General features: G+C 42.2%; 3 protein-coding genes across 4 annotated transcripts in view; 1 reads left to right on the top strand and 2 right to left on the bottom strand.

Moving 5' to 3' along the window:
- ino80 (INO80 complex ATPase subunit) overlaps positions 1–4608 on the bottom strand; it is a 32990-nt gene extending 28382 nt beyond the window's left edge. For both annotated transcript variants that reach the window (XR_013133248.1, XM_077017589.1), the window contains exons 1-4: positions 4428–4608; positions 2247–2323; positions 2025–2086; positions 1521–1702 (exon numbers count right to left, since the gene is read on the bottom strand). Coding sequence is in view for 1 of the 2 variants with exons in the window: in XM_077017589.1 (XP_076873704.1) it covers positions 1521–1663 (143 nt within the window). In the remaining variant the exon portion in view is untranslated. The remainder of the gene's footprint in view (positions 1–1520; positions 1703–2024; positions 2087–2246; positions 2324–4427) is intronic.
- Positions 4609–5164: 556 nt separating this feature from the next.
- Positions 5165–9837, bottom strand: vps18 (VPS18 core subunit of CORVET and HOPS complexes). Its single transcript, XM_077017588.1, has 5 exons — positions 9404–9837; positions 9125–9266; positions 8762–8853; positions 6366–8236; positions 5165–6274 (listed from the first exon to the last, which is right to left on the bottom strand). Exons 1-5 carry the CDS (start codon positions 9501–9503, stop codon positions 5546–5548), a joined length of 2934 nt encoding a protein of 977 aa, XP_076873703.1. The 5' UTR covers positions 9504–9837; the 3' UTR covers positions 5165–5545.
- A 791-nt stretch (positions 9838–10628) lies between these two features.
- On the top strand, positions 10629–13170 carry rhov (ras homolog family member V). The gene is made up of 3 exons (XM_077017587.1): positions 10629–10983; positions 11171–11229; positions 11491–13170. The coding sequence occupies exons 1-3, from the start codon at positions 10785–10787 to the stop codon at positions 11935–11937; spliced, it is 705 nt and encodes a 234-aa protein (XP_076873702.1). The 5' UTR covers positions 10629–10784; the 3' UTR covers positions 11938–13170.
- The last annotated feature ends 2688 nt before the right edge of the window (positions 13171–15858 follow it).

Below are 15858 nucleotides of genomic sequence, written 5' to 3'. Positions count from 1 at the left end.
TCTGACCTTCTCACAAACACACACACACACACACACACACACACACTTCCTTTCTTGAAATAACTTCCCTCTTTCTTTTCCCTACAAATATTTCACTTTTGTAGTTCAGAGGACAAACTGGATGAAGAAAGCATGGTGGTTGCACCAGGACTTGAGCAAGAGGGTAGAGAACCTATACTGAAAATGACAATGCTACTGGGATCCACAAAGCAACTCAACCTACAATGATTACATTGTGTTAACATGCACACAAACACACACACACACACACACACACACACAGATATATCTAAAGAATCCAAAAAAAAAGGATATCTAAAGAAGATTCCAGGACATTCCAGGTAAGTGACTGCTGTGTACCGTAGTAACAGATGTAGAGATATTCTGAGTTGTGCTGAAATACACAGAGTTTCCAGGGAACAGGACGTGTTGAATGGTTGCCCTTCATCAGCTGTGCAAGCAAAGTGCACACCACACAGAAATGTCTACTCTATTATACACTATATTGCCAAAAGTATTCGCTCACCCATCCAAAGTATCGGAATAAGGTGTTCCAATCACTTCCATGGCCACAAGTGTAAAATTAAAATTAAGTACATAAGCATGCAGAGTGTTTTTACAAACATTTGTGATAGAATGGGTCACTTCAGATTAGCTCAAGAACTGTGCACAGAGAGCTTCATGTAATGGGTTTCCATGGTCGAGCAGCTGCATCCAAGCCATACATCACCAAGCGCAATGCAAAGCGTCAGATGCAGTGGTGTAAAGCACGCCGCCACTGGACTCTGGAGTGACTAATCACGCTTCTCCATCTGGCAATCTGATAGAAGTCTGGGTTTGGCGGTTGCCAGGAGAACGGTACTTGTCTGACTGTACTGTGCCAGATGTAAAGTTTGGTGGAGGGGGGGATTATGGTGTGGGGTTGTTTTTCAGGAGCTGGGCTTGGCCTCTTCGTTCCAGTGAAAGGAAGTCTGAATGCTTCAGCATACCAAAACATTTTGGACAATTCCATATATGAGTCAAGAAAGGTGAGCAAATACTTTTGGCAATATCGTATATAAAGCTTCAATAGGCTCAGTGGCAAGTATTTGGTGTGATCTCTCCTTACACTTGAGAAATAGTAGGACCCGGCTCTCTTAAACCTAAACAGAATGGAGTCTGAATGGAATTGTACAAGATCACTTCAGAAAACTCAAAACAGACAAGTCTCCCCAAAAGAGTTCAAGATGTCCTTAGGGCTAAAGGAGGTCATGATAATGCAGATTTTTCTCTCTCTCTTGCTCATATATTTCCTGTATTTTCTGTTTGTATCTTAATAAAGAGGCTGAGAAATAATTATAGATGGTTGTTATACCATTCTCAAAACCACAAACCCAATGATGGCCTAAGACTTTTGCACAGTACTGTATATATAATCACACACACCCACCCAATTGGAAGTGTCCATCAGGACATGGCAGACCTAATGTCGGCTGACGTGCTCCAGACTAAGCCTGCTCTATATGCGACGTGCGCCCTACCTGGATATGTTTTGATTGAATATGGCGGTGGCGTGGCGGAGGAAGGCGTCCAGTCGGAGGGAGCGCTCGAGGTGTTGCAGGTGGAGCGGCTTGGCCAGCTGTGAGCAGGCGGAGTCTCCCAGGCCATCCTGCTCCGAGGCCATAGGGAGACGGTGAGAGTCCTGCACCCGGAGGGACGCTCACTGCAGAGACCGGGTGGATGAGCAGGGCAGATTTCGTAAAATATTTAAAGCATATATCAACAAGTGCTATACCCCAAAACAGAGGCAGGGCTAAATCAGAGGGGTTTGGGTGAGATTTTACCTATTACACCTACTTAAAAATGCTTAAAGTCACCATGACTTTGTTTCAAAGCTAGCTCAGTTCTTGTACACATAGATCTGCCTGTTTAAATACACAGTGGGGAAACAATTCCTCCAAAAATAAATACATTTATCAATTAACCCTTGCCACTGTTTATTGTGTTGTGCTAAAAAAATCATGCCTGTGACATGAATCAAGTACCTTAGGAAAACAAGATTTCATTGTTGCTAGATCCAAGACCAGGATTTCAAGAAACTGTAATGCTGGAGAAGAAAGAGACGAGACTGTTATAGTCCACTGGATTAAACATTAGCAATGGTCAAATTGACAACGAGATTATTTTGTATGAATTAAGCAATAGCACTTAACAAAAACAACTTTGACTAAAACAAAACGTTAAAAGTTTTAACGTTAAGAACTCACCGCTATATGTCATGGGAGCTCTAATCCATATGAAAAGGCCATCTAGTTGTTATTTACTGAAATAAGTGAATCACGGCCTGAACAACACAAATGGTATTTCATTTTATGTCAATGGCTGAAAGAGCTAACAAAATGTTGCTAAAAATTCACATTAAAATTTATATCACGACATGCAACAGAAATATTTAGTGATGTATTCTAGGATTTACATGCAGTAGCCTATATGCACTGTACTACCACTACGATATACACACAGACATACACACAGATTTACTTCGGGACGGGTAGGCCTACTATTAATTAAAGTGAAATCCAGTTGGACCCTAGTACAACATGTCAGTGTAAGACACTGAGACACCAGATTCTGTGTTTGCAGAGTATACAGTGCTGTCTAGAAAACGAATACCTAAAGTCAGTGGTGATGGAATGGCACAATTACACTGAAAATAATATCCACAAGGAAATATGATTGTCATTGACATTAATACCAAGGAACCCAGACAACTCAAATTTAATCAAGGTATTATTTTTCATGCAGGTCCTTCAAGATACTTAAAATAAATCACAAATAAACGGTTGTTTAATTATATGTACACATACAGAAACATAGACTGAACATGACACGTCCAGTAAATGGCCAATGTATTTGTTTCCAGAGACCACAGACTGAAATGTTCAGGGAGCAGACACAAGTAAACTGATGCAATAGCTTTAATTTGAGGTGCATATGCAAAATCAATTGCACTCGTGTTTATACATCAGAAGTATTTTGATAAAACACTTCGACTTTATATTTAATAATATCTACATGTGTATATCCTTAGTTCGTAGTGACAATTATAGCTATGGCTAATCCTATACACTCACTCCCTTCAAGACTACTATGCTAACTGCATGTATTTCTATTAATGTCCTTACAGATTTCTCATGAGGGGCAACAATAACCCAATAATGTGGTTAATAACTCGCTTGTAGTGATAATATGACGGTGGTAATTCAACATAAACGCTACATAAAGATCATGTACTGTACAACCCAAGGGCTCCAATTTCAAACGTGTGCACATGACTCGTGCAGCCCATGGTAGCTAACGTAGCATAGCTGTGTGTTTGCTAGCTTTAGGAGATGTCCACTTTTTAAATTATCAATTATCCTAAAACAGACACATTGTATATTCCCAACTGTGGCTGTTCGGCCGGTTTCATTTAGGCGACACGAAGTGGTTTACTTCAGGTCTACTACCTTCACCGCTAGGACAGCTACTGCTAGTTAGCCGACTACATTAGCCGTAAACAAACTGAAGCGTTCATGATGTCGTTGGGCGTCCAGGGACACATATAACTACTAAAGTAAAGATACTACTAAAGTAAAAATACTACTAAAGTAAAGATACTACTAAAGTACCTCACACTACCGACTGACTGGGCTCTAGTATGGCACTCTGTGGTAATTCTGAAACATAATTTCCTACCCAAAGACGAAAACGTTAGTTAGAAGGCGGCAGCTAACGTTAGCTAGCTAACTTAATTAACGAGAATCTCCATATAGTGTATGTATACCGCCGGCTAGCCAGTTAGCTTGATAAACAGCTAACCAGTTAGCGGGCTAGCCGTTAGCGACCTGGCTACCTCGCATACAAAAGCGACGTGTGGCTAGCGAGGCGTCGTGCTAGCTGGGTTAGCCGTGTGGGTTTAATAGGTGGCAGTGAGCGGGCTAGCTCGGTCTTAAATGTCCCCCACCACCCCCGAGACTGGAGGAATAAACCCCGCACGACGCCTTCGTGTATTAACCTTGAGCGGCTAGCCTTAGCCAGCTAGCTAGCACGCAGGCTAGTCTTTGGGGGGTTTTTCTGTATCCTGTCAGGTTCGCGAAAGGGGATTTTTTTTTATTTATTTTTTGTTTCCATTCCGTTAATTTTTGAATAATTCAAGCGGGCCCTGTCTCTTTAAGACACCGTCCTTCGGGTGTAAAGTGTACAAGTTAACGGGTTTAGGCGGCTCTGGACGTCTCGAGGCCGCCGCGCGAGCCTGCCCTTCACGTCTCCCCCGGATCGCGTGCGCGGCGCGCGAGGCGGCGAGGCCACTTCTCCGCTCCCCTCTTCTAATTCCCGCTCCCTCCCGGCCATCTTACCCCAAACGCTCTCCCCACCCCACACCGTGTGCCTCGTGAACACTGGCTCACCTTGTCCCCCGTGTCCCCCTTTCTCGCTCTGCCTCTGCTGCTGCCGACTCTCAGCTTTCTGTCTCCAAAATGGCGGTTGTGAGCGAGGAGAGAGACTGAGCGCGGAGTCGACAGCAGCAGAGAGGCGGCCACTTTCAGTAGCTGAGAGAGCAGGGACACGGCGCCATGGCGAGGACGGAGCAGGGAACAGGCGTACTAATCGACCGCGGAACGGCGAAGGTGTCGCTAAAAACGCTCGGAACGCAATCACAATACTTTTGTGAGTTAGAAATAAACGCCATTCGCTCTGTCTATCTTCGTTTAGCAACTCGTGGCGGGGTTACTTTAATAATATGGATTATATGAAGTTACCTATCAGTGTTCACATTTCTGAAATCGATTGGTGATGCCTGGAGATTAGGAAGACTGACGGGGTGCGCATGACGTAACCGACGTCGGTTGAAGATATCGCGTGACTAAGGAAGAAGTTGAGAAGTTGGGAGGATTTTTCACCATAAACGCACCGTTGAACGTGTATATTGTGAAAATATCAAACGTGTAGCTGCAACAATGCCAAGAGTTGCAGACTACAACGAAAAACCTTGAAATATACTACCTAGCTATTTCATCCTTTGGTGCCATGATTGCTTCTAATTAAGGCAAAAATATAAATAAATAGTATTATATTCCATATATTGCTCTACACCCACTCCAGTTGGTATCCCACGGTCGTAATTCTACATTAATCAACGATTACACAATGCCTTAAGGTTTATTGTGCAGGGTCCTTTCATACACATAAAGCACTCATATGCATGGATGCAGGCGAACACACAGTGGTAGATGACAAAGACTACAAGTTATATTAAAACAAGTTTGGGGAAATCATTTGCATTCAAGAACAATGAGTAATTCATTCAGGACAACACTTTTGAATTATTAAAATTGTATATCATGAAAGCACTGAAATATTGATACATGAATGGTTACATTAGCAAGAGAACTAATAATTGAAATAGAGTTGTTCAAAAGCGCAAAAACTCCATAACTGAAGCTGTTACACTGTAGCAGTTGTCCTTAATCAGTATGCAGAGATCATCATGGTTCATGAGTGCGTCATTCTAACTCAAAAGTCCGTTTTAAAGCCAACTCGACATCTCTTCATCAAACTTCTGCGGATCAATGAAAGGCTTATCGATGGACTTGATCATCAGCTCACCGCAGTAGGCACACTCAGCGGCAATGATGTCATCAATGTCCGACTTGAGCTGCTCTCGGCTACCCTGGCCTTTCCCCAAGCTGACCGCGTCCTCCTCTTTGGGTCGGTGACGAGACTTGGTGGTCTGGGTGGTGGCCGTGAGTTTTTTCTGAAGTTCCTCCAGCTTACTTTGCTTGAGGGCAGAAAGATGAGGAGTGACCTCCTGGACGAGACAGTCGTGATGGAACATGTGCCCACACAGGAAGAGATAGAAGGGACGGTTGAGTAACGGGAAGTCGCAGGTGGCACATTTCTCCTGAGACTCCACCACTCCGTATTTGTTCCTCATCTCCTGAATGTCCTCGCGTATGCGCTTGGCACTTTCAGTGGCCTCCTCCATCTCGTGCTTCAGTTCCTCGATGTGCTGGTTGTACTCGTCCAAGGAGATGATGATGGCCTCCTTGAAGTGGTCAATTGTGACGAAGTCTGGGAAAAAAGGTAAGATGTCCTCAATCTTAAGCAAGTTGCAACTGGACAAACAGTTCATCGCCTTCTTCACATCCTTCTCCTCCTGAACCACGTGACAGGCGATTTTTAGCCAGAGTGTCTTCCTCAGCTCTTCATCATCCTCTGGGAGGTCAGCACACGACTTGGCCAAATCAACATCAACCTTAACAGACCAACACACTCTTTAGATATTGCATATACTGTATTTGAAATATATTCCATTCATACTGCAAAGCCACCGAATAAATACTTACTTGTAAGGCTAAATCAACAGCTTCCTCATAGAGCTCCATTATCTTGTAAACCAAGACACAGGCTTGAAGGTTCTGATGTTCAGCACAAAGGCGTAAAGCATATTTCAGGTCGTAGTGGATTTCTGAGGCATGTGTACCTGCTTGCTCAAGATACCATAACAAAGAATCTTTCTTATATTTGGCATAGAGCGATAGCAGGTAATTATGGATGGCCTCCTCCTTCACGTCCAGTTGATAAACGCAGAACTCCATATAGCGGATCGTCTCATCGATCTGCTGCGTGCTGCCTGTCTGACTGTAGTTCACCAATGCGGGGATAAGCTTCTTGGGATCTAGCCGGTTCCCCATTTGAATCCAGGCGTCTACCACCTTCTTGGGAATGTGCTGCATGAGAACTGGAGAGAACTTGTAGAAGAGCTTCTCATCACAGTGTTTGGAAAGCACCTCCAGGGCCGCACTGTAGTCGTCATGCTGGCAATAGTGGGAGATGACCCTCTCGTAGTCCTGCATTATAACAGAGAAGTAAACCATGTCCTCCACATTACCATGGCTGGCCAGCAGGTCGTAGATGGTGCTGCGGTTGTTGAAGAAGCATTCCTTGAACCTGGTGCTGCACAGGAAGCTACGGAACTCCTCCCGGGTAACCTGAAAAAGGTCAATTTGTGCCTTATCCAACTCCAGTTGCCCAAGCCGATTCAAGTACAACTCGGTCAACCAAGTGACGAGCAGGGTGATCTGCGTCTTCTCGGTGGATTTCAGGTTATTCAGCTTCTTAAGCAAAAACTCTTTCAGAGCCTCCTCCTGTTTGGCCTCAATGAACTTCAGTGCAATCTCCTCAAAGTAATTCTGAGTCAGAGCGTAGCACTTAGCACTCTCCAGGTAGCGTTTGTTCTGGAAGCAGTGTTCTGCCTCCTTGGCCAACACCATGTCGATGCACTCGGGCCGATCCCTGCAATACTCTTTGGCCAGGTCAAACTTGTTCATGTTCATGTACATCTGCCAGACATCTCTCGATTCTCTCTGAATATGGTAGCGAAATACAGCTTTCTCTGTATATATCCATACCAACCCACCAACAGGATCTTTGATCATTTTTTTGAGGGTGCCAAACTTGTCTGGGAACACGTCTTCATAGACTACTTGCCCGTTTAACGTACAAATAGCCTTAACACGGTCGGGGAGTAGGAGAAGGAAATGGAACTGTGTGAGCACAATGGAGATAGGTTTGTTGAACTTAAAGTCAATATCTGGAGTGTATTCCCAAACCTGCACATCACTAAGGAGAGAGTCCGGCCGTACGTAGTCCAACTGGCCATACAAAACTCCATTTCCCATCATCCATGCAAAGGACTTGGGACATGAACGAAGCTTTGAGGTATAGAAAGCAATCTCGCTGTAGCCCATATTGACAGGAAACTCCTGAAAGCTGGGTAGGAGATCCTGGTTCTGGGCAAAGATGGAGCTCAATCCCTGTTGCTCAGAGCCCTCTGCCAATCTGCCCACAAACTGAAAGAGACGTTTGCGAGTGGTGGCAATAATGAAATACTTTGACTCTATCCCACGTTCCACCTCAAGGCAGCACACAGGTGCCGGCTTGCCATCTTCTTCCAATGAGTGAACCTGCCTGAAGTATTGGTCGGGATTAGTGTTGAAGAGAGTACCCTCTGATGCAGAGATCTCTGCCTCAAAGATTAAGCCTTGGCTCGTTCCAACCAGAATTGGGCCAGTGTTGGTTTCTGTGCCAAATAACTTGTTCCAGCCCACACTCTCGATTAGGTGGCCCCTCCACCGAGAGAGGCTGCGAACCTTTTGGGTGTTTCTGTTCAAGTAGACACACTCGCTTGTGGTCAGACTGATCACTAAATGAGACCCTGCAATACACACAAAAAAATTGTCATGTCATGTCATGTATGTCAAAGCTCACATACATACACACACACACACACCAGCTCTCAGTTTAGAAACAGCAGAACAGAGCATGTGAACTAGAAGGATGAAAAGTGCAGATCAGAAACAGTGATTTGCTTCTTTTATATGTCATTACTTTCATAGGTTATTACTATTCCGCAGGAAAGGAAATGACAATGTGGCTTTACTGTTGTCATTTAGGTTACTGCTGTTAACCTAAATCTAGGTTTGTTTGTGGAGTTTGCCAGCATACCGCTGCATGATTGCGACTGTGATACGACACATTTAGCTTCAAAAGGAAAACTCAGACTCATGCATTGAGACATGGGATTCCACAATATACTTTCATGGTAATATTAAAAAGATCATGGAATGTGTGGTTCATATCCATACAGATACCAATCTAATGATCTAATAATGCATACAGGGTGCCATTAACGTCTAGGACTAGTTATTCTTTATGAAGGCAAACAAACGGACACAATTACCAGTTGGGTCCAGGAACAGTTTATGAACTTTACTATCATCCTTCCTCCCCAGTTCAATCTGGTTTGGCTGGTCTGGTTTTCCAAGGTCAATTCTGTAGGTTAATAAACACACACATTTTCACAACATGAAAAAAAAACTGCACAGATCGTTTCCAAATTGCCACGCGTTATATTTCTGAGTAATAAAATTGGCACTACAGTTACTAGTCAGACTGCAGAACTGCTTAAATTCCAGTGAAGATCAGATAACAGGTACTCAGATCATCCAAACAACTTTAAACACTACCAAATGAAAAGCTCACTCAGGAAAGATGAATTGCCTGGCCATAGAAAGGTCTATGTGGTAATGTAAGTAACATTTACCTCAGAAGAGTGTCCTTCCCCAGACTCATGCATAACTGGTTATTGCAGACTGCGAAATGATTGATCTTTTCAGGAGGTGAAAAGTCGATCCGTTGCTTGTTGAATATGGGCTTTTCTTCTTCGAGCCTTACATTCACAAACCCTGTGAAACATAAAAGTACCCGTTTCCATGTTGTTTTGGCCTAAACCAACAAGGGTGAACACAGAAAGGAGTATTTATTCCTCCCCCACGTAGGTGTGAGTATTAGACAGGCTCCGTGAGGCCTGGTCCCCCCTCACCTGAGTGAGTGATCCCTATCATGTTGGCCGCACACATACGACTCTGGACGGGGTTTCGGATGATTTGCGAGTCCTCGTATTCGTCGAGAATAGATGCCATGGCGCCTCTTTTTTGCTGGATAAATGTAGAATTTACGTTCTCACGTAAAGAAATTCAGTTCGCATTTCCAGACGGGCAGAATTCACAGCTAACGTTACAAGTAGCGTTGTTAGCTAACCAGCTACGTTAGCTCACTAGCTAAGACATATCCGAACTTAGCCAACTGCGACACTATTTAACTCTAGTAACCAGCGAGCGTAGAGTAAACAATGAAGAAAGTATAAACAAAACACGATCTCAATAGAAGGATATACAAGTTATATACGTTAACTGATCTAGCTAAATGAATGTTGGGAGCTTCGAGGATGACCAGTGTTATGTGAAGTGGCCCTTAGTCAGCTGATCTAAATCATGTGATTGAACGTTTGACTACAAGTTATACACCGAAAATAACAGAAATTCAGTTTTTGGCTGATCTCCTAGTACAGTGTGTGCTCCTAGGTGTCCACACACTTTTTTTCTCAAACTATGATGGTTTTACAATGACACCATGAAGCACCAAAATGTATTTAGCTTCAGTTTTTTTTACACAATTTGTCATACATGGTTAAGGGTGTTTTTTGGTCAATTCAGTTTTAACTATTAAAAAATAAAAATAAAAACCTCATGTCCTAATTTAATGTTTTGTTTATCTGTTTGTAAAATATACCTGTAATATGTAAAATACACTTTTAAAAAATGTCGAAACCTTTATTTTGACAATTGAATTCGCAATTGTGACCGTGTCTCCTGAATCTCGATGCGGTGTGTTGTGTTTTACAGTCCACAGGAGGACGCAGTTTAGTTGGCCAAGTTTTAGTTTTTGAGGACCAACGATGGTATTTTTTGTTGTTGTTTGTTGCTGTTGCAGTAGAAGATTAATATAAAAAATAATATAATAACACTTCTAAATCTAAGTCGCATGCTATTGATTTTTGTTTGTTGGTTGATTTTTTTGGACGGAGTAATAATCTATATTCAGTGGACTTTGACAATGAGGAAAAAAGTTTCTTCATTTGTTTGCTTCATTTAACTTATCTACATAAAAGAGCAGGACAAGTGATGATGTCGGGTTGTTGGACTTCTCAATGGGCGGGGGCGTGGCTATGCAAATTAGGATCCTTCCCAGCGCAGAGTTGACTCGGAAATCCAAACGTGTGCCGGGAGAGTCATGAGTGTTGACTCAGCCTGGGAGGGATGAGCTGATCTAGTGCGCTTAACTCTCTGTGCGCGTCTTTCCGTCGTTTCTTTGAGAATCCTAGGGGTTTCCGTCAATAACTTTTCTGACTTAAAGTGTTGGACATGCCCCCTCAAATGGATTATTTCTACCAAGAACCAAGAGTTCCGTCGGTGTGCCTGGATGAGGACGACGTACTGGAACCAGTCATCAACTGTATGCTGGTTGGAGACGGTGCGGTGGGAAAGACCAGTATGATAGTCAGCTATACCTCTAATGGATATCCCACGGATTACAAACAGACGGCCTTTGACGTATTTTCAGGTAGGCTATTGTAACATTTTATTGTGACCATGTAGGCTAATAGTAACTATTTTTCTACTTTTTCTAGATAGTTTTAACAGTCTAACCTGAGGTTTGATATAAACCCCATTTGTACAGTATTGATTGATCGATGACAGTGAATAGCCTATTGTATTTATATTGTATGTATTTAATTTCCTTTGCTTAGGACAAGTGCAAGTGGATGGAACACCTGTACGGATTCAGTTAATGGACACTGCTGGACAGGTACGATCTTGGTACAAATACCTGCTAGACAACTTCATAGCGCTGTAAAATGTGTTTAATTTGAGGTTTAAACCAAAACAGAATGCATGTAAAACGTTGTCTTCTAAATTTACATTATATAGTCTTTTTAAACAAAGTAAACATTTCAAACACATCAAAGAAGTGCTTATTAAGAAGGCTACTGTAAAGTAAAACCATTTTACTGTAAAAAGGAAGTGCTTTTTTATCTTTTATAATTCTATCTTGTGTATTTATCTTCAGGAGGAGTTTGATGGCTTCCGTTCTCTGTCGTACACCCACACCGACGTCTTCCTCCTTTGCTTCAGTGTGGTCAACCCCTCGTCCTTCCAGAATGTCACAAAAAAATGGATCCCAGAGATCCGCTCCTGTAACCCATCCTCCCCAATAATCCTGGTAGGAACCCAATCGGACCTGCTTTTGGATGTCAATGTTCTTATAAATTTGGATCGTTGCAAGGTCAAGCCTGTGCTCGGCACACGGGCACGGAGTCTGGCGGAGAAGATCAGGGCCATCGAGTATGTGGAGTGCTCGGCTCTGACGCAGAAGAACTTGAAGGAGGCTTTCGATGCTGCCATATTTGCTGCCATCAAACACAAGGCCAGGAAGGCCAAGAAGATGAGGCTCTCGGACAGACGCGCCAAAGCGTTTTCGAAGTGCAGCTGGAAAAAGTTCTTCTGCTTCATCTGACCCCATGGGTCAAAAATGAGAACTGCATATGTAATTTATTATTTATTCTGGACAGTGAAGTGTCCGCAGTAAGTCAAATGCTCAGTGCGGATCTAGTGAGTGACTTTGACCAGTGAGGGTGATGATCTCAGCTTTGTTGGTTTGAAGAGCATGTGATGCCGCACTGATGCCAGAATCATCCCATTACGTGTGTTAGTCATGCACGTATCAGTGTACTAGCGGGATAAAGACAGTACATTTAAAGCAAATCAAGTCGGCAATCAAATCTCCAGACCCAATTTAGTCCTAGTGCCTACTTGCCAACCAAAAGCTTGATTGTCAATAGATAATTTCTATTACCCATTTATTCTGGGAGTAATCATAATTCACACCTGGCAACTGACCCTTGGATTTAACTTTTGCCCTTAACCTCTCTATGAACAATCACCTACCGTATGGAAATGTTTGAAATTTGCATGTTTTGGATGGGTGCCTGAAGCTTTGTGGCGATTCTGACATGTAGGCGTTTCTGGGAGCCTAGAGTGGGAACAGAATGGTTTCTAGTATTTCTTTTTGTCTTTAGTGGCACCTTGTCTGACGGGCCCTTTCATATGCAACAGACACCGCTCATGCTAAAGTGTGACTTGTATTCATGATCTCGTCTTTTGAAACTCGTCAGGATTCGAGATTGAGTTTGTTCAGCCCACCATTTTGGCAGGCCATTGTTTTGCAAATTATGACCCACCATGATTAAGTTTGTTTGCCATACATCCTGGTCCCATTAGACCCGTGCTTGTCCTCCAGTATTGTGGGGTTTTGGACACACACCACCTTTCCCTACCTGTCGGCTTTTCTCATCATCTATTGTTTATGTATCTACAAAACAAGAGGAACAGTTGAAACTGTAGACCCCAACCCACAGTGATTTGCTTTGGAGCCATGGTTTGTTGATGTTGATTGCAATATTTATCTTGGGTAGAATGTATTGATTCATTGACAACAATGTATATATGATAGAGTAATACACTACTTGTTTATGCTTCTTGTAGAAGATGTTGATACTTTAAAATGCTGTTTATTTTAAACAGTTTTAACTATACTGATGTAATGCTATGAGCAAGAAACGCTTTCAGCACAGTACTGACATTCATTCATTCATGTCAGTTTTGGTTTTCATTTTGATCTTAGTCAATCTGAAGATCTAAACAGTGTTTAGTTTCATGCCATTGTAATAAACTGAAGTAAAATGCTTAATCTGTATTGTGCGTTTCTTTCTTTCTACAGATGTCCAGATGCTAAAACCTTGTCTTTGCCGTTATCCAAGGCTACAACATGTAAAAAAAAACAACTCGTGTCTAAGGCGCAAGAGCAATAAATTATTAACGGTTTCAACTGTCCTAATGTTATTAGGACATGTCTATGAAAAAGCTAGAAGCGGAAGCTTCTGTAAACGTAAGGATTTCAGCCTAAATAGTAGAAAAAACATTTACTGGTAATTTCAATATGAGAAAAAAATATTTTCCGCAATTTTTGAATATGTGTGAACAGGGTGATTTACTATAATTTGTCATTCAGCCGTCTATACCTTATTTGCTATGCAAAAGTTTCAATCGGTAGCAGTTCAACTGACAACACTTGTATATTGCAGAATAAGACACTTCTTTCTGTTCCAGTTTGCAGTGATGGGTAATGCTTGGGTAATGCTTGGGTAATGCTTGATTAGTCTGTAAACAGTACACACAGGATTCTGTTCACATTACACAATGTGAATGAGGGTTGTCTTACTCAGGTAAATCTGGCTTCATCATTAAAGCCATTTTTGCCTGTGAAGGATTAAATGACTCACTGGTAGAAAGTCAGTAATTGCACCACATTGCATTTCAGATGAGGGCATTCTATAAACGTGACATCATGATTCTGTTGCCTTTCCTGTTTTATATATTTTTTCCTCATCTTTTAACAATTTTTCATTGGACAAAGGTGAATTATACTAAAGGACAGGTGGAGTTAAAGTAATTGTTCTATACTATACAAAATCTAATTAGATATTTTCTCTCTCTCTCTCTCTCTCTCTCTCTCTCTCACACACACACACACACACTCACACACACACACATAATTACACACTTTCAGTTTTTTTAGTCTGTTCTGCCACTACTTTATACATGTTGTGCAACAGGAACCGGGCTTGACAGGTTCAGGTTCCCAGGAGCACTGAGGTGTTCCTCTCGCTTTGTGGTTGAGGGACGGTTACTCACCTCTTTGTTCAACATCTTCCCCGCCCCCTTTCCCAGGGCTTAGGCTAAACAGACCAGCGCCTCCTCTGGAACCGGGCCAGTTTCAGACTCCGAGTTTCACTGTTGTCACTGCTGTCACTCCTAGCTGGATTGGCCAGATGTAAGGCACGTTTTCAGCCTGTAGGACGGGCCTCGTCCTGAACAGGCACCTGACAGCTCACCTTCGACAGCAGCAGCTTCCTGCCAGGAAATTATACAGTCAGTTTCCTCATGGCATTATTTATGTATATTTATATTTCCATGTAAAATTAAAATAAACATTCCGTCAAACAAGGAATTAAGTTAAAACTGATTTGCGTGGAAATGAAAAATAAGAGAAACAAAATAAATTACTAAAAAAACATTTCTAGACATTCATTGGCTGTCAAAAAGAATTGATCAAATGTTGATCAATTTCCTGTATTATCACTGATGCACGCCAAAAAAGATCAAGGAGCAACTAAAAGTGTTAATCAGAATTCAGTATGTTCTCCTCTTGCCTTGATGACTCTGAAACTGCTGTTTACATTATCAGAACAAAGTCCTTTCCATGTCTTTACTGCAGTCTTCTCATTCTCACCAGTTCACACGTCTCTAACTGTGGCCAATGTATCGACAATATTCTTCCTCTGCCAACACACTGATTTATATACTGATTTTAGGCCTAATTTTAGAATTTGAAGCCATTTTGTTTTCTGTGATACTTCTACATCACAAAGCTTTCACAGACCAACAATCCACATTTGCTTTCACACATTTGTATCTTACCACCACAATTTCAACTTCATATCAAGCCAATATACACTTTTTCCCAGCATGCCCAGAATCAACAAGTGATGATGATTGAGTCACGTTTGTCCAATCAAAGAAATGAGTGGTTAAAGGTTTCCATTCCAAACGCGCAACAATACTAATGTCTGCATGTTTAATCAATACTCAGTCTTCAAACAACCGATCTGTTTTGTCAACTCGGTTGGAGTGAAATCTTGCAGCCAGACTGGGCTTTTCACAGAGGAGACTGGACAACCAGGCACATTGGTCCTGTGAAGTCCGATGCACATTGGTCCAGTCTTAACAAAGGCCCTTGCAATTCTTTCAGTCACAGGCATCATGTAAACTGTGGGAGTGAAAAGAATCTTTCAAACACATCAAAACGCATGTTTAAAGCACCAGAAGCAGCTCGTTGGGGTCATGTGACAGAGACCACCACATCTCCACAGCTCTACTACCACACGGCAACTTTGCTACGTCTTATGTTTTATACTTTAGAGCATTTAGACAAAAAAAATGTTCACAGATAATACCAGCGTGCAAGTGTCCAGACAGTCCTGCTGCATAGCCCTTTAAATAGCATACACAATGTAATATAATGGTGGTAAAACAAATAAACCAAAAACATACAGTGTGCTCGCCGACTACTTCAATTGAATTTGCATTAAATCAGGGAAAGCAGATTGTGAGTTTCAAGACCGAGTTTGTTTTATTCTGTACCAGAAGCATACAATATTTGTATAATGTTTCCTAGGTTGGGACAACACAGTCGCACTATAAACTGTCAGTTTCGAGATATGACATGTACACAGCAATGTCTTCCAGCTGTTGTCTGTGGATTTGCCTGCAGGCAAAAACGTTACTCACTCCTTCTCCAACCGCCACGTTTCATGGT

Source organism: Brachyhypopomus gauderio, chromosome 9, assembly GCF_052324685.1.
Source record: "Brachyhypopomus gauderio isolate BG-103 chromosome 9, BGAUD_0.2, whole genome shotgun sequence".
Classification (NCBI taxonomy): Eukaryota; Metazoa; Chordata; class Actinopteri; order Gymnotiformes; family Hypopomidae; genus Brachyhypopomus; species Brachyhypopomus gauderio.
This window is presented reverse-complemented; position numbering and strand designations above follow the sequence as displayed.